The 24,109-nt window shown below is 42.9% G+C and overlaps 1 protein-coding gene across 5 annotated transcripts in view; it reads left to right on the top strand.

Moving 5' to 3' along the window:
- HELZ (helicase with zinc finger) overlaps window positions 1–24,109 on the top strand; it is a 159,765-nt gene that overhangs the window by 2,395 nt on the left and 133,261 nt on the right. For 3 of the 5 annotated variants that reach the window (XM_019466466.2, XM_019466462.2, XM_019466463.2), the window contains 3 exons: window positions 3,308–3,364; window positions 20,839–21,066; window positions 23,391–23,427. In XM_019466466.2, coding sequence (XP_019322011.2) covers window positions 20,857–21,066; window positions 23,391–23,427 — 247 coding nt within the window. In that variant the 5' untranslated portion in view covers window positions 3,308–3,364; window positions 20,839–20,856. Of the gene's footprint in view, window positions 1–3,307; window positions 3,365–3,387; window positions 3,634–20,838; window positions 21,067–23,390; window positions 23,428–24,109 lie in introns of those variants that run through there. The other 2 variants (XM_019466465.2, XM_019466464.2) reach the window with 2 other exon arrangements.

The following is a 24,109-nucleotide window of genomic DNA, read 5'->3' as shown; positions in this document are numbered from 1 at the left end:
GGCATACTATTGACATTTTGCTTTACCAAAAAAAAAAAAAAAAAGGAAACCCCCAAAACAACAAAAACAAAACAAAACCGTACACACAAAAACCTGGGAGGGGAAGGTGGACATAAATCAATCATCCTTCTGTAAGTGCACAGGCCACATTTGCTTGCGTTTGAAACTTGTGTGTATTACATAGATTTTTATTTATTTTTTATTTTTTATTAAAAAACTTTTTTTTTAACGTTTATTTTTGAGAGACAGACAGTGTGAGAGGGCAGGGGGTAGAGAGAGAGGGAGACACAGAATCCGAAGCAGGCTCCAGGCTCTGAGCTGTCAGCACACAGCCCGATGCCTGGCTCGAACTCACAAACCGAGAGATCATGACCTGAGCTGAAGCCGGACGTTTAACCGACTGAGCCACCCAGGAGCCCCCATAGATTTTTATTTTTATTCTTTGCTGAGCAAATGTGGATTTTAAAATTTATTTTCAGCTTACAGATAGAGGCATATTCATGCCTTAGACCTCCCAATCAAGACCTTTTATTTTTATTTATTTATCTATTTAATTTTGCAGATTACTTTGTGGAAAGGAACCAGTGATCTATGTCTTGGCCGATGGAGATGTTTGTTTGTGGTCTGAAAAACTGAATATTTAGGACACCTGCCTGGTTCAGTTGGAAGAACATGAGACTCTTGATCTCTGGGGTCAGGAGTTTGAGCCTTATGTTGGGTGTAGAGAATGCTAAAAAAATAAATAAGGACAAACTTAAAAAAATTGAGTATTTAGAAATAGGTAGTCTCTTGTGGCTAGTGTTGTTTGGCCTGCATTGTGTCAAGACCTTTTCCACAGTTTTCATACGTGTAGACCATGTAAATTGTCAGTAGTCACTTCAAAGTGAAGTTAGTGGTTGGCCATCAAACAAGTTGTTACACAAAGTATTCTAAAATAAGAAGTACCTTCGTCTTAAAGGTTGAGGCAAAGTAGAAGTCTGTCTTTTAGCTGAATAAAGGCAGCTTTTTTCGTCTATCCTTTTGGCTGAGAAGCTAGGACACTATTTTTAGGTAAGGCTGTAGTTTTGGGGAGTCATTAAGTACCTCTCTGTCAGGTGGCAAACTTGTTTTTTGCCACTGTTAGCAAGATTTTTCATCTTCTAATATCAAAAATATTCAGTCTGCATCATTATAAAGTCTGTATACATTTATGGACTGGCCAGTGTTTTACTGGAGAGGGGAGGGATGCCAAAACAACAGGACAGATCATCAGGCAGAGGGCCTTGTGTAGTTTAAAAATACACAGCATATTCATGAAAGGCTAAGAATATTGCAGAGGGACCTACAAATAAGTAGACCAGATCTCGTACATGCATTTTTATTCCCTGTTTAAGAGGTAGGCTTGGTATTAATATTAAATGCAAGTTAGTCTATAATTGTCTGACTATATTTAAGATCCAAATACAGGCTCAGCACAAGAAATAACATCCTTGGCCTCTCGTTTCAAATGCATAGAAGATTTTGGGCCAAGTTTATCAACTTGTTGATAAACAAGGTAGGGGGAGGGGCTACTTAAAAATTACGAGCAAATTGTTATGGTTGTTTAGTCTCATAAACGTAGATAAGTGTGCCTGCAAATACAGTTTGATTTCTAAGTAATATTTTGAAACGTTTTCTGGGAAAGAACTATGTTATGTGTGGAGAATGTGGACACACCAGCTTACAGTTCATGTAAATTGATGGGTGTAGTCAGGATTTATGTAGCACTGGCTAGAAGCAACATAAAACATAGTGGTTTGTCACTCCAGGAGTGGCTGGGGTAATACTTTTGAGTAATCCTGAATTTTAATAGAGTTATTATTCCTTTTTTAACAAATTGTAGATGTTGTGTGAAGACTTTTAATTTCTGTATGTAATATAATTTTTAAAAGCTGTCAGTTGTCTAAGACTAGTTGACAGTTTTTCAGAGTCATACCAACTTGTTTACTTGTATAAATTGTACTGGGTCATTTCTCTAAGAGCAGGAAGTTGTCTGGTAAAACCAACGTTTATATATTCATCCTGCTTTGAACCAAAAAAAACCCCCGATTCATCATTAGATCTTCAGAGAACGCATGGCATATTTTTTGACTGAACCATTCTGAGGTGTGAATGTTTGTGATTTTTGTTATTTTGGTGCCATATTTTAGGTGTTCTCAGCACATCTGAATTTGCCTTTTTGCTTTCTTCTGTGGAAATTCTCCTTGCGGTGACAACATTCCTGTGAGGGGAGCTTCCTGTCACTAGGCAAAATGTATAACTAACATAGTTTTAAACAGTTGTCTTTATGCAAAACTGACGCATGCTGTGGTAAACAAATTTGAACAGTACTTAAGTGTGTAAAGTAAAAAAGATGGAAAAAAAAAAAAAAGCCTTCGTTCCCTTTCCTCCGTCTTTCGTTGTATTCCCTTGAGCTGACCATGGAAAACAGTTGGTGTCATTTAGCTTTTGGAAGACCTGTTACTGGGTATTTATATAGTAGTAGGGAAAGCAGAGGGAGAAGTCGCGGAAGGCATGGCCACTGAACCAGTTTAGATGTTGTGCAGGGGCTAACATCTCTTTCCTGCTGATGTTAAGTAATACTGATAATCGTAAACTACCATCAGTCGAAGATAACTGTAATTGAATTGTTAGTGAGACACCCGGTTAATTCCATTGTCGGGATGGTACGCTTTTGATTTGTTGATCCCGTAAGGAAAAAAAAAATATTTGTGAATTGAATTTATATAACCTTAGGGCCGGGGGTAATGGTGGTAATTACCACCTGTAGAATTTTATGATAAACCACACAGTGTGTTTACTATAGTCTCTTTATAACTCATCATCTCTCCTTTAATTCTCGGAACAACGCGAAGATACTTGTTGTTATTTCTGTTTTGCCCAGGAGGAGGTTTAGGCCAAATGTGAACAACTAGCCGACAGATGTCACGATGACTAGTAGCTTGTGGTGCTGGCCTGTCTTGGAAGGCCTGTGCTCTTCCCCCTGCAATGTGCTCTGCTGCTCATCCCTGGTCTGTCTGATTTTCCAGATGAGGAGATTTAGGCCTGCAGAAGTCAAGTGACTTGCCCAAGGTCACACCGCTAAGTAATAGCAACAATAAACCGAACTTTTATCTCTGGTCTCTAATCTCAGGACTTTTGGTCCTGGCTGATTAGGCTACGTTTTACTGAAATACTATGGACCAGAAGACCATACGCTGTGAATATTGGATACAAACGGTTCAGAACTGATACATCAGCAAAGGTGTATTCTACTATGTATTGAAAAGCTTCCTTTTCTCTCTTTCAGAAATTATAAAGAGCTCTGATGGGCTATTTGGGTGATACCCAGTGCAGTGAACTGCAGGTGAGTAAGGTTTAGGAGAGCTTTATTTAGAAAACAAGAACTTGGTGATGCCTGAGGAAGAGAGGAGAGACTTTAAATGTAGAGTGTCTGGCCAGGAAGCATAAGCTGGGACAAGGATGCAGTGATGCTGCATGGTAGGGAAGCTGTGGAAACCTGAAGATGCGGGTCCTGACTGAATTGGCTGCTTCTGGAACAGACTGGATGAGGATGAACATACTCTGGGGAGCCCGGGGGCCGCTCTGCCAGAGTTTGTTTGAAGAGAAGCCAGGGTAGGTTAATCTTCTACTTACGTTCTGATTGAGTAACTGCACAGAGACGACTCCTATCTGCATATGATTAGAACTTGAGAGGCCCTTCAGTTTCTGAGTCAGCATTCTGGAGTGGTAATCCCCCTGTGCTCCCATGAACTTGGGGAAGTATTGAATAGTTTTGTTTTTCCTGTTATCTGCTGTGTGTGTGTTGTCACGAATGACTGTATATATCTGCATTTTTGTGCATCTAGGTAGTGAGAACACAGCGAGAGAAACAAAAGGTTAGACTTTCTTTCCTAATGGTTGTTTTAATTAGTCCTTCATATTTGTTGTCTTTTGCTGAAATGCCCTGCTAAGAAAGGCCATTTGATCTTTATTATTTGTAATTCACAAGAACTAATTTTCTTGGTCCATTATAGCATCTTGGTCTTTCATTTTAAATTTGGACAATGGTGATACTACAGCAAAAGCAATTAGAAGACTGTTTTGATACTGTCCTTGTGGGGCATCAGTGCTAAAATTATGTTTTGATACATTTTCAATGCTAGTCTTTTTTAGACCTCACCAGCTCAAGGAAGCTTCATCTGTTGATAAAATATCTTGCCATCCTGCCTTATGGCCTCTGGCCTCTGGTTTATAAGACATCGCCAGCTACTTTTTACCCATCTGCTTTAAGCTGGAGTTTTCAGTTTTCTGTTCTTTGTAGTTGGAATAACTTTTCTTTTTCCCTTTCACGGTACCTTGGTCTCTTGGCCCTTAGTTCTTTGATTTGTCCATGATTTCAGACTGCTTTTTAAATGTGATACAGTCCCTCACTGAGGCAGCAAGTTGGCTTTGAGAATACCCGACACTTGAATGTGACGCTACTGTATCCTTTCAGGTTTTATAATTGAATGTGGGCTTGGCTCTTTGCTGATTGTCTTTGTTTTTGAGGCTATGCTTGTTTTGCATGATTCATGGGTGTGATCTGAAGACCATTCGAGATGGTTCCTTAGTCCTTGGAAAGCTATGGTCTGGGGTTGTCATATAGAGGTCATTGTGATAAGGAACGTGTGAGTTCTCAGGTAAGGCCAAAATGCTCAGTGATAGGTTGGACCTTTTCTTGAGGTTCTGTCAAGCTTGTATCCCGGAACCCCTCTTTCTTGAGTATGGGGGGACTTTCTTTTTTAAGTTAACACGAATGGATATTAAATTGTTAAATATTTAGATTATTACCCTAAAATCGTTGATTTTCTTTTTGGAGTTCCATTAAAAACTATATATGTATGTATACACGTGTACACATACAAGCATTTACATGTATATATATGTGTACATATATATATATTTTATTCATGTCTAATTATAGTGCATGTAATTGGAATTTTTTCTGCTTGTTAGATCATGGAACATTTTCATGTTATAGGTGTCACAATTTTAATTTATATGCTTACATTTTGAAAGGGTGCAAAATATTTCATCAAGTCATGCTCCCATAATTTACTTAAATTTTTTAATGTTAGGTTAAACATGTTGCTCCCTGGTTTTCACTTAATACTTTAATCTACATTATTATAGATGTTTATTATTTTTTGACTAATTAGAGTTCTAGGATACATTTCTGAGTGTTGTGTTATAATTTTTTTTTTTAATGTTTATTTTTTGAGAGAGAGAGACAGGGTGTGAGCAGGGAAGGGGCAGAGAGAGGGAGACAGAATCCGAAGCCGGCTCCGGGCTCTGAGCTGTCCACCCGGAGCCTGATGTGGGGCCCGAACCCACAAACCATGAGATCATGATCTGAGCTGAAGTAGGTTGCTTAACTGACTGAGCCACCCAGGCTCCCCGAGTGTATTGTGTTAAATGGAATGAATGTTATTACGACTTTTGATATGTGTTGCCACGCTGTTTTTCAAGAATGTTGTACCAGTTTGTACTATTAGCAGAAACACGGACGTACCAGTTTTACCATAACTGGACAGAAATACATTTTTTCCTTAAAAGTGTTTGCTCACTGGGGCGCCTGGGTGGCTCAGTCAGTTGGGCATCTGACTTCGGCTCCGGTCATGATCTCACAGCTTGTGGGTTCGAGCCCTGCGTCGGGCTCTGTGCTGACAGCTCAGAGCCTGGAGCCTGCTTCGGATTCTGTGTCTCCCTCTCCCTCTGCACCTCTGCCCCCTGCTCACGCTCCGTCTCTCTCCCTCTCTCAAAAATAAATAAACATTAAAAAATATTAAAAAAAAATTTTTTTTAAATGTTTGTTTTTTTTTGAGACAGAGAGAGACAGAACATGAACGGGGGCGGGTCAGAGAGAGAGGGAGACACAGAATCCGAAACAGGCTCCAGGCTCTGAGCTGTCAGCACAGAGCCCGACGCAGGGCTCGAACTCACGGACCGTGAGATCGTGACCTGAGCCGAAGTCGGACGCCTAACCGACTGAGCCACCCAGGCGCCCCTAAAAAAAATTTTTAAAAAAAGTTTTTGCTCATTTGGTAGTGTAAAGTGGCATTTGCTTTTCTTTGTTCGATAGTGTTGAATTTCATTCTTTGAATATCTTCATGGTAAATTGTGCGTATTCTCTGCTGTTTTGCGCAATACAGTATTGATGTAAGCTTTGGATAGTAAGGCGAGTATAACCAGGTGATGATAGGTAGTTAATAAAAAGATAACCAGAACACATCCAGTGAAAACGTTCAAAGAGGTCTAGACGGTCAGGGATCTTGGGGACAGCGGTTGAGGGGGAACAGATGGATTATTCCAAGATTCAATTCAGCAAATGTTTCTTGGGCATCCACTTTATACAGTGTGCCACGTGCGTCCTCTGAGTGCTTCTCAAGTCGTCGTCTCGGCCTCTGCCTGGTTGGAGGCGGAGGCTACTTGGGAATGCTTGAGACTTGACCAGTGGGGACTCTGGCTGCCGAAGTCGCTTTGTGGCTGCTTGGAGGGCCGAGGGGATCACCGTGTGGAATATCTGTAGCTCATTCATGGCATACCATCATGTCTTCACAGTCTTTGAGAAGCTGTCTTGTGAGGAATACGAAGGTGAATAAAACCTATTTCCTACTCACAAGGAACGAACACTCTCGTAGGGAGAACAGGGGCACCAGAAAATGAAAGGACTACTAGGAGTTTGATAGGTGCTCTAAAAGAGGTTCCACCAAGGTGCTTAGGGGTTAAGTAGAGGGAGTGATACTGTCCCCTTGGGGAGATCAGGGAACACTTCACTTGAAGAAGCGGCATTTAAATTGACCCCCCCGAAGAGGAGAAGCGATGGAAGGAGGCATTCTGGAGGGAAGGATAGCTTGGGCAGAGGCTGGGGTTGGTGCCAGAATGAGGTGGGCGCCAGGAAACCGTGCGTCTAAACTCGTTGGACCCTGGGAGACATAACGGAACGCGATGGAAGATGAGGCCGCAGAGAGGTCAGGACTGGGTCTTGGAGGGTGTTGAGTGCCAAACCGAGGATGAGTATGATGGATTGGCCGTGAGGAGACACAGGGAGGGACTTAGTTGTGCTCATGGCCATAGTTCAGGCGAGGGCCTGAATTGAGTCGATGGCCTTGGGGATGGAAAGGAGGTGACAGATTCAGAAGATATTTTGGAGGTTGAACAGGGTTGTGGTGACCGATTAGGCAGGAGGGGAAGGAAACAGTCAGTTCTAAGTCAGAGGTGATGTTGAAGTGTTTATGCTTGGGTGGCTGGCAGAATGGGCATCAGGAATAGGGACATCAGAAGGAAGAACACGTCTTAGGGGTTTGGAATAGAGAAAAGATGAATTTGGTTTTGTTTGTTGAGTTCCAGAAGATAGGAGAAAGCCGAAGTCAGAATTTTAGTCCTAGAAGGAACAGAGGAGGAAGTTCAGGGCCCAGAGGCATTAGAGGAGCCAGAGAGGTCTCGTACTTATTAAAACCGAGCACAGATGAAGCTTCCTGACTCCCAGTCCAGTGTCCCCTTCCCTCCCTCACTGCCAAGAGCTGAAGGTTGTCATCTGGCTGTTGTCCTCACATTCAGGTGTACTCAGTAGAAAGTTGGGAGTGGCGGAGTTTACGTTGGGGAATGAGGACTTGCTTTTTTTATTTTTAACTTTAAAAAATTATTTTATTATTTTTTATTTATTTTATTTTAGAGAGTGAGCGAGCAGGGGAGAGGGAAAGAGAGAGAGAGAGAGAGAGAATCCCCAGCAGACTCCATGCTCAGAATTCCTGTTCTGCCTCAGACTTTGTGTTTTGGGCAAACCCCTGAAGTCTTCTTAGTTTGTGAGATGGAGATAAATAATATCAGCTTTGTAAAATCCCTTGAGACGAGGTATGTCAAAACCCTCTATGAACTCTCAACTTTCGGGCTAAATTATTATGCGGGTTTTAGTTGTCAGTAGTAACAAAAAAGTCGTGCTCTTCAACTTCAGGGTTCTGTGTTGCTGGCATAAAGTGTATCTGATTCAACAAATTTTTATTTTTCAGCACATACTTAGGTCAGGAACCTGGGGCTTCAATAGTGAACAAAGCAGACAAAATCCCAGCTCCCATGGAGCTCATATTCTAGACCTGGGGGGTAATAGTGAGCTGATGCTTTTATAACAGTGGCGAGACACTGTTCTAAGTGCTTTTATAATTTAACCTATTTAATTCTTGCAAGAGGCTTGCAAGGTAGATACTGTTATTATCCCTATTTTGCAGATTGGGAGATTGAGGCAGAGTTATGTAGGTTGTCTCAGGTTGCCATGCCAAGATTGAAATTCAGGCAGATCTGGTTTCAAGCTTGTAAACTCTTTTTTTTTTCTTAAATTTTTAATGTTTATTTTTGAGAGAGAGGGAGGAGAGAGCATGAGCTGGGGAAGGGCAGAGAGAAGGGGGGACGGAGGATCCAAAGCGGGCTTGATGCCGACAGCAGAGAACCCGATGTGGGGCTTGAACACACAAACCACGAGATCATGACCTAAGCTGAAGTTGGGTGCTTAACCGACTGAGCCACCCAGGCACCCCCTCAAGCTTGCATACTCTTAACTCCTGTTCTGTAGAACATTTTAAATTCATTCATGGTATACTAATGTTTAATAACAAAAAAGGTAGGCCCACATTGAAATTAATTCTAAGCAAATAAGTTGTTCTTGTATAAAAAACAAAACAAAACAAAAACCCATGAAAAGTGATGTTAGTTCTCTGCAGATGGTGACACAGTAGTAGTCTTTCATAGAACAAAATTTTTCTCCCTAACTTTTCATAGGCTTCATCAACTTTTTTGGTTTCTTTAGATACAAATGGCCATGTCAATGGAAGGAAGTAATTTTTCTGCTGACCCTTGGACAGAATCTCTTCTTGAATGAATCCCCTTCTTGCTTTTTTACCTTTTTGACCTTTGCCTCCACTCCCCTCCCTTTTGTTACCTTAGGGGCAATTCCCTTCTCCGATCTCTCCTGCTCTCTGTTCTTCCTTGTTCTCACCGCTCTTCTGTCCTTACCAGTCTCATCAGCTGGCCATGTCCTGAGAGAGTCCCTGCTTCCCACCTTCTCTTTCCTTTTTTTTTTTTTTTAAACGTTTATTTATTTTTGAGACAGAGAGAGACAGAGCATGAACGGGGCAGGGTTAGAGAGAGGGAGACACAGAATCTGAAACGGGCTCCAGGCTCTGAGCCGTCAGCACAGAGCCCGACGCGGGGCTCGAACTCACGGACCGCGAGATCATGACCTGAGCCGAAGTCGGCCGCTTAACCCACTGAGCCACCCAGGCGCCCCCCACCTTCTCTTTCCTAGCTTGCCGCTCGCCAACCACCTTGGACTTGGTCCTGTGTTTTGGCTTTTCTGAGTTTATTTAGTGGGACTAATTTCTCACCTTTGACTCTGGCTCTTGGTCCTTCTTTTTTTATTTAAAAAAAATTTTTTTTAAATGTTCATTTATTTTTGAGAGACAGAGCACAAGCAGGGAAGAGGCAGAGAGAGAGGGAGACACAGAATCCAAAGCAGGCTCCAGGCTCCGAGCTGTCAGCACAGAGCCCAACGCGGGGCTCGAACTCACGAACTGCAAGATCATGACCTGAGCCTAAGTCGGATGCTTAACCAACTGAGCCACCCAGGCGCCCCTGCTCTTGGTCCTTCTTCATGGGTAGGGCATACTGGGAAATGGACCATGAGGAATCCCTAAGTTTGCTTCTGGATTAAGCCGTGGGCCTCACTGCTTATAAGGAGGTTATTAAGGCTTGTGTACTTGTAGTTTTTAGAATTTTGGTTAAATATGCATGACAAGAAATTTACCATTTTAGCCATTTTTATATTCATTTCAGTGGCAGTAAGTACAATCGTGTTGTTGAACTGCCTCCACCATCTGTCTCTAAAACTCTCTCATTGCCCCGAACCGAAACTGTGTACCTGTTAAACAACTCTCCATTTCCCCCTCCTGCAAGCCTCTGGCAACCAGCATTCTATTTTCTGTCTCTATGAATTTGCCATTCTAGGTCCCTCATATAAGTACAATCATACATTGTCCTTTGTGCCTGGCTTTTTTCACCTACCGTGGTGTCTTCAGGGCTCACCTATGTTGTGGCACGTGTCAGCATTTCCTTCCTTCTTAAGGCTAAATAATACGCCATTGTATGTAAATGCCACATTTTTAATCCATTCATCTGCGGATGGACACTTGGGTTGTTTCCACCTCTTGGCTGTTAGACATAATGCTGCTGTGAACATGGGTGTACAAATATTTGTTCCAGTCCCTGCTTTTAGTTCTTTTGGATATTAACCCAGAAGTAGAATTGTTGGATCTTGTTGTAATTCTGTACTTAATGTTTTCCAAAGTAGTAACACCATCGTATGTCCCACCAGCGGTGTACAAGGAGTCCAATTTGTTCACAGCCTCACCAACACTTGTTATTTTCTGGGCTTTTTTTTTTTTTTTTTATAGTAGCCATCCTAATGGGTGTGAAAGGATAATGTAAACTTATTTATTAAAAAAAATTTTTTTTTTTAATGTTTTCATTGATTTTTGAAGGGGAGAGAAAGGGAGAGAGACACACAGAGCATGAGCGGGGGGAGGAACAGAGAGAGAGGGAGACACAGAATTCGAAGCAGGCTCCAGGCTCTAAGCTGTCAGCACAGAGTCCGATGCGGGGTTGAACTCACTAACTGTGAGATCATGACCTGAGCTGAAGTCGGACGCTTAACCGACTGAGCCACCCAGGCGCCCCTAAACTTATTTATTTTTTAAGATTTTTAAGCAGTCTCTACTCAACATGGGCTCGAACCTACAACCCCGAGATTGAGTCACACGCTCCACTCACTGAGCCAGCCAGGCGCCACCAATGTATATCTATTTTAAGGTTGTTTTATATAGAATAATAGAATTTTCAGCACTAGAAATGATATTAAGGATTTCTAACCCAATTAGCAGTTGACAGCAAAGGATGTTCTCCTATGCCTTAGCATTTACATTTCTTTCTCAACCAGGGAGTGGCGTTTTGGGCAAACGTGTCTATACTGGATCTTAGGCTCAAGATGAGCTATGTGTGTGCTAGGGTACATGAAATACAGTTGTTTTTTTTTTTAATTAAGATTTTAAAAAATATTTATTAAAAATTTTTAAAGTGTTTTGTTTATTTTTGAGAGAGAGCAATAGAGTGTGAGTGGGGGAGGGGCAGAAGGAGAGGGAGACACAGAATCTGAAGCAGGCGCCAGCCTCCAAGCCGTCAGCACAGAGCCCGACAGGCCCCGAACCCATGAACGGGGAAGATCATGACTTGAGTCGAAGTCGGACGCTTAACCAACTGAGCCACTCGGGCACCCCAGTGTTTGTTTATTGTTGAGAAGAGCGAAAGCAGGGAAGGGGCAGAGAGAGGGGGACGTAGGATCCAAAGTTGACACTGTGCTGATAGGCTGACAGCATTGAGCCCAATGCGGGGCTCGAACCCACAAACTGGGGAGATCATGACCTGAGTTGAAGTCGGATACTCAACCAACTGAGCCACCCAGACGCCCCCTATACTGTATTGTTTTATAATCAACTTGTTTTTACTTAACCAAATGGGAGCAGGAAACTCTGTACTGAGTTTTCAAACGCTGATTTGAAAATATATTTTTTAGAACATAGATTGTTGGTAAATTAAAGACAGCTTTTAAGAGGGATGATGGTGGTTGGTGGTACTGTTTTTAATTATGCAGTTGGCTTTTTAAAAATCGATTTATGTTTTATGTAAAAAGCTCAACTGTTTGGGATTATGTGTTTACAAGTCTACACATAAATCTAAAAGGGAAAATGAAGAAATGCAAATAGAAAAATTTTTGTAGTCATAAAGTTTTCTTGGCAAGCAGCACCTTTTCTAGAAAGTCAGTCTTTTAATGTAATTTGATTGCTTCATAAATGTGGGTTTTTTAAATATGTATACTTTTAATGATTAGTAAGCATGTTAAAATGATTTGGGAGGAGGCTCAAACTTTTCAAGAAATAATTTGGAATTATTGAAAGAAGGCTATTGCCAGAATTGCTAGCAATTCTAAAAATATGGGTCAGGAAAAGCCAAGCTAGTAGATGGAAAAAAACCCCCCTCAGTTTTAGCTGCTGATACAGCTTTTAAAATTTAGTTTTTCTTGGGGCACCTGGGTGGCTCAGTCGGTTTGAACGTCCGACTCTTGGTTTCAGCTCAGGTCGTTATCTCACGGTTCGTGAGTTGGAGCCCTGTATTGGGCTCCTCCGCTGACAATGTGAAGCCTGCTCAGGATTCTCTCTCTCTCTCCCTTTCTCTCTGCCCCGCCCCCCCCCCCCCCCCCCCCACCAAATAAATAAATAAACTTAAAAAAATTAAAAGTTTTTTCTTGTTTTTTATCATTTTAATTACTAAAACAGATGGTGGAAGGTCATTAGGGTATTTCTTTTATGTGTTTAAAACATTTTACTTTGCTATGTGATTCCATTCATTCTGGAATTTAGGAGAATTTACCTCTTTATGAAAGAAATTATTCAAAATGGAATATGATTGATGATCTTAGTTTCTAGTTTTCTTCTCAATAGGCTTAGTCTCTCTTCTAATGCTTCTTGCGTGCTCAGAAGAATTTTATAAGAGTTTTAGAGAAAAGTGCGAGCAAGACTGGGTGAATATTAAACACAGTAGAATGAATAAAACTTTTGCTTTGCAGAATATTTTGCCTGTGTATCTCATAGAACCATCGCAGATTCCAGTTTTGGATAAAAGCAGATAAGTTTAAAGATAACACAACATTCTCCTTATGACTTGGAATTCTAATGAGTATTTAATTTGGTACAGGACAGCTTGGCATTCAGGTTATTTTAGGCCATCTCTTTGGGAAATTCAATTAAAGTCTTTATTGAATGGCTTTAGTGAATTGAATGGTTGTCTCGGGATATAAATGATATAAAATATGACCCCGATTTATAAGATGGTTGTGTCAGGCAGATAGGGCATCTTATATGATATATTTAATCCAAAATAATAGATGATTAATTCAAAATAATAGATGATTCTGTAGGAAGTACTGGTTTGGGGAGAGCATCTTAGGGAAGTAGGTATGGAAGCCTTCATTTAAAGGTGAGTAGGAGTTAGGTTCAGAGAGAGAGGAGGGCAGGGACTGCAGGCAGAGGGACGGGCATGGTGTCAGAGACTGGGAAGCCTGACTGCCCGTGGGTTGTGGTGGGAAAGTTAGTTAGGTGGTAGCCAGACTGTGGGTGGCCTGGATATTTAGTACCGAAGCTCCTTGCCACCTCCAGAGGCATGGCCCTTCATGCTCTGCCCCCTTGAGGAAGCCTGACTCCCTAGCTCAGGATGGAGAAGGGGGTGTGTCCTTCCCCCATGGGGCTAGGTCATGGGGCTTATTTTAATGTATCAATCTGGCTTTTCTTTTGTCATGACATTTACTTTCCAGTAGAGTCTTGTTTTCAGAATAATAGAATTTCCATAGGGAAAATAATAATGCATGAGGCAGATTAAAGGCAAATAATTAAAAAAAAAAAAGTGAATCACAACTTTTTCTGGCAGTTCTTCCTTTGTTTACATTTTTGTTTTGTTAGTTGTTTAAAGAAACTTGTGTATTTTCTTATGTTTGTCTTTTAAGTTTTCCTATGGTTTTATTGTTATATAGCTTAATAATTGAGGATAACTTGGAGTCCAATCAAGTCCTGATTATGGCTCTTAGTAATTGCTGTCAGAGTGGATAGTGGTAATGTTTAGCACAGCTCTTCAGTCTTACGAGATCTTTACAAATGCAGTCTGATTCATTCCACCCAAGTTAATCATGAGGGAGATAATTTTTTTGTTTGTTTGTTTCTGATGGAGACAAACGTCTAAGACAGAGATACAGAAATCATCTTCGGTTTAGATTGAAGAAATTTTATTTGCTACTATGGGCTCCTGCTGTTGGATCACAGTTTATTTTTGTGCTTTGAAGTCTGTCTTTAATCAAATAAGATTTTTAGCTCTTTTGAAATAAAGGGGGGCCATGCCTACATTAATAAGAAAAGTTAAGGAAGATAACTGATTAAAAAAATTTTTTTTAATGTTTATTTATTTTTGAGAGAGAGAGAGAGAGAGCACGAGCAGGGGAGGGGGAGAGAGAGAGGGAGACACAGAATCCCAAGCAGGCTCCAGGCTCTGAGCTGTCAGCGGGGCTTGAACTCACAAACTGTGAGATCATGACCTGAGCCGAAGTCGGACGCCTAACCAACTGAGCCACCCAGGCGCCCCATAACTGATTTTTTTTAAACAATAAAATACATTTCATGCCTTGATTTCATGGTGGTCTGATGGTTATTCTCATACTGTTTTAGAAAGAAGTCCCCAGTGGGCAAAGAATGATGCTTTTAAAAATCACCTTCCTTTTTTTCATCTGTTACTGAAAATATCTTAGTCCAGGCCTGTCTACCTACCACCTCTGTGGTGCACTATTGATTTCATTTTTCTTTCAATATTTACTTTTGGTTCTAGACAAATTACCTAGTGATGATGGAATTCTTGAAAAATATTCTATATTTTGTGCCAAGTGAACTCAATGATTGCTCTATTTGGAGACATTCTTTCTGAAGGCTCCATTCTTGCCTCTAAAACCTACATGCACGGAAGAGGAAATGTATAGGTTTTCCATTTGTTAACAACACGCTTATCCTTCTGTATCTGTTTCTTTTCAATTTTTAAAAACTATGTTAGGGGCCCCTGGGTGGCTTGGTCGGTTGAGCATCCGCCTCTTGATTTCGTCTCAGGTGATGATCTCATGATTCGTGGGCTCGAGCCCTGTGTTGGGTTCTGTGCTGTCAGCATGGAGCCTGCTTGGGCATTTCTCTGTCCTCCTTTCTCTGCCCCTCCCCTGCTTGGATGTGCATGCGCGCGTGCTCCCTCTCTCTCTCTCTCTCTTTCTCTCTCTCTCTCTCAAATAAACTTTAAAAAACAAAAACCATATTAATTATGACACCCGATTCCTATTTTAAAAGCAATTTAAAAGTTTACTCTTAAAACTATCACACGGTAAAAGTTGGCTTTTGTCTTTTGGTGTATACTTCTATTAATTTCCTACACGTATAGTTTGTGCACCTAGCACCGCAGTCAGGATACAGAGCAGTGTCCTCACCCTCTTCTTTCATAGTCACCCCCCCCATAACCCCTCCCGCCACTGACCTTTTTCCCTTTAGTCTTGGCTTTTCGAAAATATAATACAAATGGGATCATACAATATGTAAGCTTTTAAGACTGGGCTCTTTTACTTTTTCAGTCATGTAAGGTATTGCATATATAGCAAATGTATTCTTTTTTTATTGCTGAGTAGTTTTCCATGGTCACTGATTAAGGGACATTTGGATATATCTCAGTTTTTAGCAGTTATGAATAGAGCTGCTGTAAACATTTGGGTATAGATTTTTGTGTGAATGTGGCTTTTCATTTCTCCAGGGTAGCTGTCTGGGGAGAGGGGATTGCTGGGTCATGTAGTGAGTATGTGTTTAACTTTTTTAAGAAATTGTCAGCCCTTTTTCTGGAGTAGCTGTACCATTTTATATTCCCACCAGCAATGTCTTGAGTGTTCCAGTTCTTCTGCATCGCCGATATTATCAATGTTTGTAATGTAGCCACTCTAATAGTATGTAGTAGTGTCTAATCATGGTTTTAATTTGCATTTCTTAATTTGCATTTCTCTGATGACTAAAGCCTCATCTTTTTCATGTGCTAATTTGCCATCATTATGCCCTCTTTGGAGTGTGTGTGGAAATCTTTTATCCAGCTTTTAATTTGGTTGTTTGCTTATTGTTGAGTTTTGAGACTTCTTTCTGTGTTCAGACACAAATCCTCTTTCAGACATGTGATGTGCAGATAATTTTTTCTTAGTCTTTAGTTTTCATTTTCTTAACAGAGTCTTTCAAAGAGCCAAAGTGTAATTTTGATGAAGTCCAATTTATCAGTGTTTTTCCTTTTTTTTTTTATTGTACTAAGATGGATAGATTTTAAAACAAATTTCTTTTCTATAAAAGTAGTGAAAATTAACTTAGCGATAGCGATGTTCTTATAAAGTTGACTTGTGGAAATTGCAAATGTTATCATTTCTTGGAAAGGTGGTGCTAATTAAAATACTCCTTATCCTTAGTCTTAGGGACACAACGGGACTTTTGCTTCACCAAAGGAGATGATTGGCTTAGGTTTGTGAAGACTTTCACACTTTCTTTTATTTTTATTATTATAAATGTTTATTTATTTCTTGAGAGACAGCGAGTGCAAGGGATGGGCAGAGAGATGGAAACTAGGCTCTGCTCTGTCAGCGCAGAGCTGGATGCTGGGCTCAAACTCATGAACCGAACGATGAGATCATGACCTGAGCTTAATGGACTGAGACACCATGCGCCCCTTTAAGATTTTATTTTTAAGTAATCTCTACACCCAACGTGGGGCTCTAACTCACAACCCTGAGATCAAGAGTTGTGTGCTTCACTGACTAAGCCAGCCAGGCGCTCCTAGAATTGTATTTTTAACAGGCAGAATAACCAAGTATCACATTAAGCCATTTCTCTCCCAAGCCCACTTTTTTCTTCTTTATATTTACCGTTATTAGCAATCAATAACTGTGGCCAGTGTTACTGATAATCGTGTGTATATATAAGACAATTATCAGCTCATTCAGTTTTTTACATCCTGTGAGGTGCTGATCAGACATACATGTATATCAATTAGCCCCAACTGCCTGGGTTAAACTAGAAAGAAATTTCTTGGCTCACTTAACTGCAAAGTCCAGGCGTAGTTAGCTGGAGTTGGGGCTCAAGTGATGTCATCAGGACCTGTTTCTCCCTATGGATCAACTCTGCCTTTCCTGTACAGACTTCAGTTGTAGGGGCCCGTATGTTAGAGAAAGTGGCCGCAGCCTATTCAACCCCGGGAGCCTCTCACACTTTAGGTTTAGTGGGAAAGAACACCTGTCTTTTTCCCAGAAGCCTCAGCAGAAGTCTCGTGTCTCATTGGTTCTTATGGGGTCACATGTCTTACCTGAGCCAGTCTTTGTGTTTGGGGCTATGAGCCAGTTGTGGTCACATGACACCCTTGGATTCCTTGATGCGGTCTGCTCTTCGGGAACCATATGGACTGAGAGTAGGGGTGAGGTGAATTCTCAAAGGGAAAATGTGGGCTTTTGTTAGCAGGAAAAGGAATGGATACTGGGTGGCCAAACAACTAATGATATTAGTCTCTTTTATAGGTCAGCAGCAGATTGTAGGAGTTAATGGATTTGGGTCGGAATCTTGGTTTCCCTTGCCTGTGAAGTCGCACACTCCCAAGCCCATGTTCCCCACAGGTGGAGGAGTTTGTAGAAAGTTAACATACAGTGTTTTATATTCTTTTTATGCAAGTTGGTTGTTTTTAACAGGAAGAGAAAGAATCAAGGCTGATAGGGGGTAGATCTCACAATGGGCGGATGTGATGCTTCTTCCTGTATCGATGTGGTTCACGGGACTCATCTCCATTCCCTGGGCCTCCCTGTCCCCATGGGAGAGACTCTTAGAGCTTGGTCACTGTTTGCCCTTGGATCAGGCTGTTCTGGGCAGGCGGTAGGATTGTATGGTGTTGATACAGCTGTGTCTGTATCCTCGACAAGAGTGTCAGCCACACAGGGAGGTGTCTCTGGGTGCTGGCCTCTTCCAGGAGTAGTAGTTCCAGATCTCTTACTGTGTATTTTCTGTAGTCCATTTTAGCATGGCTGAGACATTGTCTCACTTTGACTGGCAGTTTTTATTTTACCCATGAGAAAGCTTTTTTAACTTCTTCAGAAGGAGGATGTGTAGCTAGATCCTTCTGTTTTCTGAAAAACCAGAGAAAATCGTTGAATAAGACCTGCTTTGTACTGAGGTCCACACTACAGCTAAGTACCCCTGGTGAGGTTCAGGTAGGACTTGGGGGAGAAACTAATTATTAAGACCTGATTAACAAAGGTAAGTGTGGTAGAAACCTTCACATCCTCTTCCGAGATAGGCACTTGAACCTAATGAATCAGACATTAACTCTTCAAGTTAATTCCCCCTGGAGCTGCCGAAGTTAATAGTTCTGCCCCCAATTGCTGATGTATTAATGTTTTGAGATATCCCTGGGGAGTATGCTTGGTGGCTGATGTTGACAGGAGTCTTTGTGATCTCCCTTTGTAGCCAGTTTTAGGGCTTATCTTGTGTATATCAGTGACACACAAATGTACTTATTTCTCCAGTGGCCATTCTTGCGTAATCATTATCAGTTTATTGAGATGGGTAAAATGGATGAAAATAATTCCTCTGTTAACTAGGTAGTTACACAGAGTGTTATTTTGTTTACTGTAAATATAGTATTGTATGTTGAGACCAGTGAAGTGATTCTACTTTATATAAACTGAAAATTTGGAATTTTAGGGAAATAGCCATAGCTGACGCTTCCTGAGCACTTACTGTGTGCTAGGCATTCTCGTAAGTGTTCTACACACGATACTTCCACCTGATCCTACATTAACCATAGGAGGTAGGCAGTAGTTGTTTGCCAGTTTTGAGGTGAGCAAGTTGGGTGGGAGGTTAAGTCACTCGCCCCAGGCTGTGCAGCCCATGAGTATCTGAGTGAGGGGGCCAGTGGGTAAGGGGGCCGGGAGTTTTGAATGCAAGGCCTCTGGCTCTGCATCTGTGCTCTGGCTCCCTGTGCTCTGTTCTCTCCCTAAGAAAGATTTTAGCTTGTGCATTCTTAGTTTTTCTTTTCTTTTCACTTCTTTTGTAATATTTTCTAGATGAGGCTGAGAGTTTTACAGGAAAGATTTGCCAATTCTGAGGCCTTTGGCGTCCATGGTTTATGCATCTACTTTTGCTATTGTCTGGCAAGCCAACGCGATAAGCTCGTTTGTATGGGTAGTTGTCGATCAGGAATGAGTGTCTCCCCCCCCCCCCCCCCCCCCCCCCGGACATGTGCTCCGGTCTGGAGATACTTTCGGTTGTCACAAGTTGGGAGGTGCCACTGGCCAGAGATGCTGCTAAATATCTTACAGCACCCAGGACACGCTCTCCCTCGGCAAAGACCTACTCGGACCAAAGTGTCAGTAGCATCACCTGAGGTCTCTATAATCGGTTATTATCTTGTAATGTCGCTATTTTGTCTTCCTTTCTTTAAAGCAAGTCATTCACTTTGCAAGTTTTACTTACTCATTTTGAGAGAGAGAGACAGACAGACAGAATCCTCAGCGGGCTCCCTACTGTCAGCATGAGCCCAGTGTGGGGCTCGATCTAAGAAGCTGCGAGACCATGCTCTGAGCTGAAATCAGGGGTCCCCGTGCTTACCCGACTGAGCCACTCAGGTGCCCCTGCACTTTTTGACCTACGAGTATCTCCAAGTTGAAGGGGCCCGACGGACCTCTGCAGACGTCTGTCATCACACACAACTCACTGCCACTGTGTTCCGGGTGCCCGTCCACGGCTTTCTCCCCTCAGCTCTCGCTGTGTGCGGCGCATGGCAGAAGAAGAGCAGGGGAGCCTGGGGCCAGGTTGCCGTCAGAGCTGGAGAGGCGGCAGGAGGCTCGCCGGGGCTGCGGGCAGGAGAGGAGGCGAGAGGCGAGAGGGACCGATGAGCACCTGGGGCCGGTGGGTCAGGTGGAAGGTGGGGAAGAGGAGGAGGGCCGGCAAGCGAGGGGGGGGGCGGGCAGGAAACACACTCTCCGTGCCTGACCGAGCTGGTGACGGGCGGTCCGCGAGAGTGCTCCCGCGACGCAGTGTCGTGATCGGCAGTCCACGGGGTTGAGGTCCTCTCTGCCCAGGCGTCGTGCTCTCGCCGTGAGCCATCCAGCTGGGGCGAGGCCGGGCTCGCATTCGCAGACTCTCCTCCTCGGACCGTCGTGGTGGTGTCTTCCTGATGGCCGTGCCCGCGTCTCGCCTGTTCTTACGGCACTTCTGTGGGAGAGCCTCCTTCTTTCCTGTGACAGCCCATCACGCCCCAGCGCCCGTGGAATAAAGCCCTCCCTTCTTGCGGCCCTTGGTCATTCGCGGCTCCTCCGCTTTCCCTGACACACCTGGAGTTTAGGTCACGCGGTTGTTCCTCTTGGTGGTTTCACTTGAACTCTTCTCTCTGAAAATCCCACGTACGCTCTCCCTGTCGTCTCTGTGTAGGGAACTCCCGTTCACCTTTCGAGGCCAGCTCATGCCCTGTGGCAGATGGAATAAGTCTTTCTCGGAATTGCTGCTCTTGCCAGAATCGGAGTTGCCTGAGAGCAGCCGTGCTGTGCTCCATCGTGGGCTTCGGGGCTGCTAGCACAGGGCCCGGCCCTCGGGGAATGTTTGCCTAATTGAATGCATAGGCGGTTCAAACTGGCATTTTAGCCAGGGTTTTATGTTGGTGGGAAAAATCCTGCACGGTATAGGTCTTGATGCTCTGCGATCCCCAGTCACGGAATTTACAATTCTGAAATTGGGAGGTTTGGATATGAAGCATTTCTGTACCTTCTGATTTAAAAAAAAAACACACGAAACAGCCTTCATGGTTTGTTGCACCTTGCAGTACTCAAAGTCATGTTTCCTTTATCAGTTTGACTCATTTCTACATTTGGTGGTTGGTTGTGTGATCTCGACTTACGGTTGACGTTGCGCTCGGATCTTAGTAAAGACTTCATAAAACGTAAAAGAGAAGTATAGATTTTGTAGCATCACAAGCTCAGCTGTGACCTTGATCAGAAGGCTGGTTGAGAGTAACTATTCCGAGAGATAATTAAACCAACGGAGGTAGGAATGAGACTAGAATTGAAAACGAGTGAGATTTTAAAACCTTCTCTGACCTGTCCTTTCTCTCTGTCTTTAGGATTTTTGTCCCTGAGTCATGGAAGACAGAAGAGCTGAGAAGTCATGTGAACAAGCGTGCGAATCACTTAAGAGGCAGGACTATGAAATGACCCTCAAGCACTGCACAGAGGCCCTCCTTTCTCTTGGCCAGTACTCCATGGCCGACTTCACAGGGCCATGTCCACTGGAGATAGAAAGCATCAAAATTGAGAGTCTTCTTTACAGAATCGCCTCGTTTTTGCAACTGGTGGGTAAACACTGTCAATAAGCCAATGCTGAGCCGTGAAAAATGGACTTTTTCATTGAGTGGGGAAAATTGTTGGCCACAATCACCTAAGTCTGGGCTGATGTGGCTAGTGATTGCTGAACATGTTTGACAGCAACAACTGTTTTTACACCTTTAAAATTGTTTAATACGACTTGTTGTATAGCATTTTGGGTTGTCCACTCATTCAGCAAATATTTCTTGAGTGTATACTATGTACTGGACATTGGTCTAGGTACTTGATAGACATTGGTGGAAAAAAATGATCTTCACGATATTTTTTCTAGCTGGGGGACAGACCCTAAACGGTACATATTACACATAAGTAGACTCTTGAGAGTGTTAGAAGGTAGCAGTCTGCTGAAAAAAAAAGTCACGGCAAGGGAGATTTGGGGATGTAGGGTTAGGGTTGGGGTTGCAATTTGAAATTGAGTGGTCAGGGCCGGCTTTGCTGATAAGGTGATACGAAGGAGGCAAGGGAGCGAGCCATGTCAAAATCTGGAGGAAGAACATTATAGGCAGAGGCAACAGTCAGTGCGAAGATTCTGAGGCAGAAGCCTGCCTGGCATATTTGAGAAATAGCTAGAAGACCAGTGTGCTGGAGAAAAGTATGTGAGGGGGAGTGGGCAATGGGGTGAATCCTGTGGGGCCCTCCAGGTCCCTATAAGGACCTGGTTTTCTTCTACTTAAGTTGGGGAGCTCTTGTTAGGTTTTGAGCAGAGGAATGGCATGATCTGATTTGGCAGGGATTCTTTGGCTTTTGTATTGAGGGTAGACTCTGGAGGGGTAAGTGAGGCAGGGGGACTAGTTGGGAAGCTGTTGGAATAATCCAGGCCAGACATGATAGTGACTCAGGCAAAATGGCGGCCGCAGAGAGACTGAGGAGTGGTTTGATTCTGGTTCTAAGTTGAAGGTCGGACTAGTATGATTTCCTAATACATTGAATGCAGGGAGTGAGAGAGAGAGAGAGAGCGGTCACAGATTACTTACTTCGATGTTGCTTTGTCTGAGCAATTGGAAAGTGGAGTTTCCTCAACTGAGATGACAAGGCTGTCGGTGGTGCACAGGTTTTGTGGGGCAAGTTGGGAGTTCAGTTTTGGACATCCTGAGTTTGAGATGTCATTTAGATAGCCGGCTGGAGATGGTGAGGAAGCAGTCAGATAGGCAGGGGTGGAGTTTGGGAGAGAGGTCTGGGTCAGAGATACTGACTTAAGAGTGGGGGGCCTGTAGATGACATCTAAAGTCTTGAGCCTGGGTGAGATCACCAGGGGAATGAATGAGTGTACATAGAGAAGAGGAGAGGACCGAGGACTTAGTCTTATGGCACTGCAGTGTGAAGAGGTGCAGGAGAAGAAGAGGAACCAGCAAAGCAGCCTGAAGAGCAACCCTTGACGGAAAGGAAAACTAAGGGAGGGCCGTGAACCCGTAGCCAAGTAAAGCAAGTGGATCCAAGTGAGAGAGTGGTCAGCAGTGTCTGTTGCTGTGAATGTAGTAGTGAGAATTGAGAGGCGACTGAGACGTGACAGTGCATCTGAATGGGAACGAGTCAGTGTAGACCGCGTGTCCAGCTGGATGCAGTGGAGGTCACTGGAGACCAGCACGAGAGCAGCCTCCGTGGAGTGGCGGTGCCCATCTGACTAAAGACAGTTCGAGAGTCACCGGGAAGGAATTGAAGTACATGAGTAGAGACAGTTCTCGGGGAGTTTTGTCCCAAAGAGGCACAGAAAAGTGAGAGTGGTAACTGGTGGGAGAAGTGAGGTCACAAGAAGGGTTTTTTTAAGATGGGTGAAGTAGCCCCATGTTTGTTGAAAGGACTGAATCAACGGAAAGCAAAAAAGTCAGTGATGTAGGAGTAGAGGCGGCTTGCCGGAGCGATGTTCTTGAGCGGGTTATAGAGCAGGTCTGCCCCAGCGGTACGCTAGAAAGGGCCCTGGAGGCTGGCCTGGCAACAGGCGGAAGGCAGAGAGTGCGCTGGGAAGCGGGCAGACATGGGGTGACAGTCCTCGGGAACTCTCTTCTCAGGGCTCTGTTTTCTCAGGGGAGTCGTTAGCTGAGCGTGATCATGAGGGAGGAGGTTCTGGTGGTTTGGAAGTAGAGAAGGTGAGAAGGAGTGTGAGTAGTGGACAGGGAAGGACATTATATTGTTGGTAGAGCACATGAGTTGGTTTTGCTCTGTGAATATTAGATTCCAAACATTAATAATCACACTTTGAAACAAAGTTGAGTTTTCGTTTTTGTTTTTGATAAAATCTGTTTTAAGCTGCCCTTGAACGACTTAATTTTATCTTGTGTCTTTTATTTTGCAGAAAAACTATGGGCAAGCTGATGAAGATTGTAGGCATGGTATGTTTAAGAATGGGACTGTTTTCTGCTTTGAAAATTTCGAGTTATTTAAATTGAGCAGTGTTTCAGATTTGATTTTTTTATATGCTAATTTCAAGAGAGATTAAAACATTTGAAACCCCCCTCACTGTGGTTACTGGTAACTAACGTGGATGACGACTTTCCTGCTCTGATGGATGTACATCTGAACGTTGTTCATCGTCATGAGTGGGAACACTGATAGTGTCCTTTTAAAGTTTGTGTGAGTATTTTTAGTCAATAAGAGCCAAATTTTAAGACCTGTAACACACGTTGATTAAGATGTTAAGCTGGGATAAATTGAGAGGCTTGTCTGTCCATCCTAGAATGTTTTTTTCCCTTCAGTAGATGTCCCTTAGAGAAGAGAGACTGACTGGCATGCTCGTTAGTGCTTTATTTCTGTTTTCTTTAGGCGAGAAATTAACTAGAAAGATTTTTGCTCTTTGGGTACTCGTAGAATAGGAATGCTTTTCTTCGTGATTCCTGCCAGTTCACTGGAATGAATCTCAGAGTGAGTGGGAGAAGGGGTACAGTGTGTGGTGGGAAGTTTTGCTTCAATCACAGCTGTGATTTGAATAATAGAATGTTTCATTTATCCAGAATTTGGGGGAGGGGTGCTGAGGTGTTAAACAGAGGTTGATTTTTTTATTACTCCTTTGTATCA

The sequence above is a fragment of the Panthera pardus genome, unplaced genomic scaffold (assembly GCF_024362965.1).
Source record: "Panthera pardus isolate Hobbes unplaced genomic scaffold, ASM2436296v1 HiC_scaffold_3, whole genome shotgun sequence".
In the NCBI taxonomy this organism is placed as follows: domain Eukaryota; kingdom Metazoa; phylum Chordata; class Mammalia; order Carnivora; family Felidae; genus Panthera; species Panthera pardus.
This window is presented reverse-complemented; position numbering and strand designations above follow the sequence as displayed.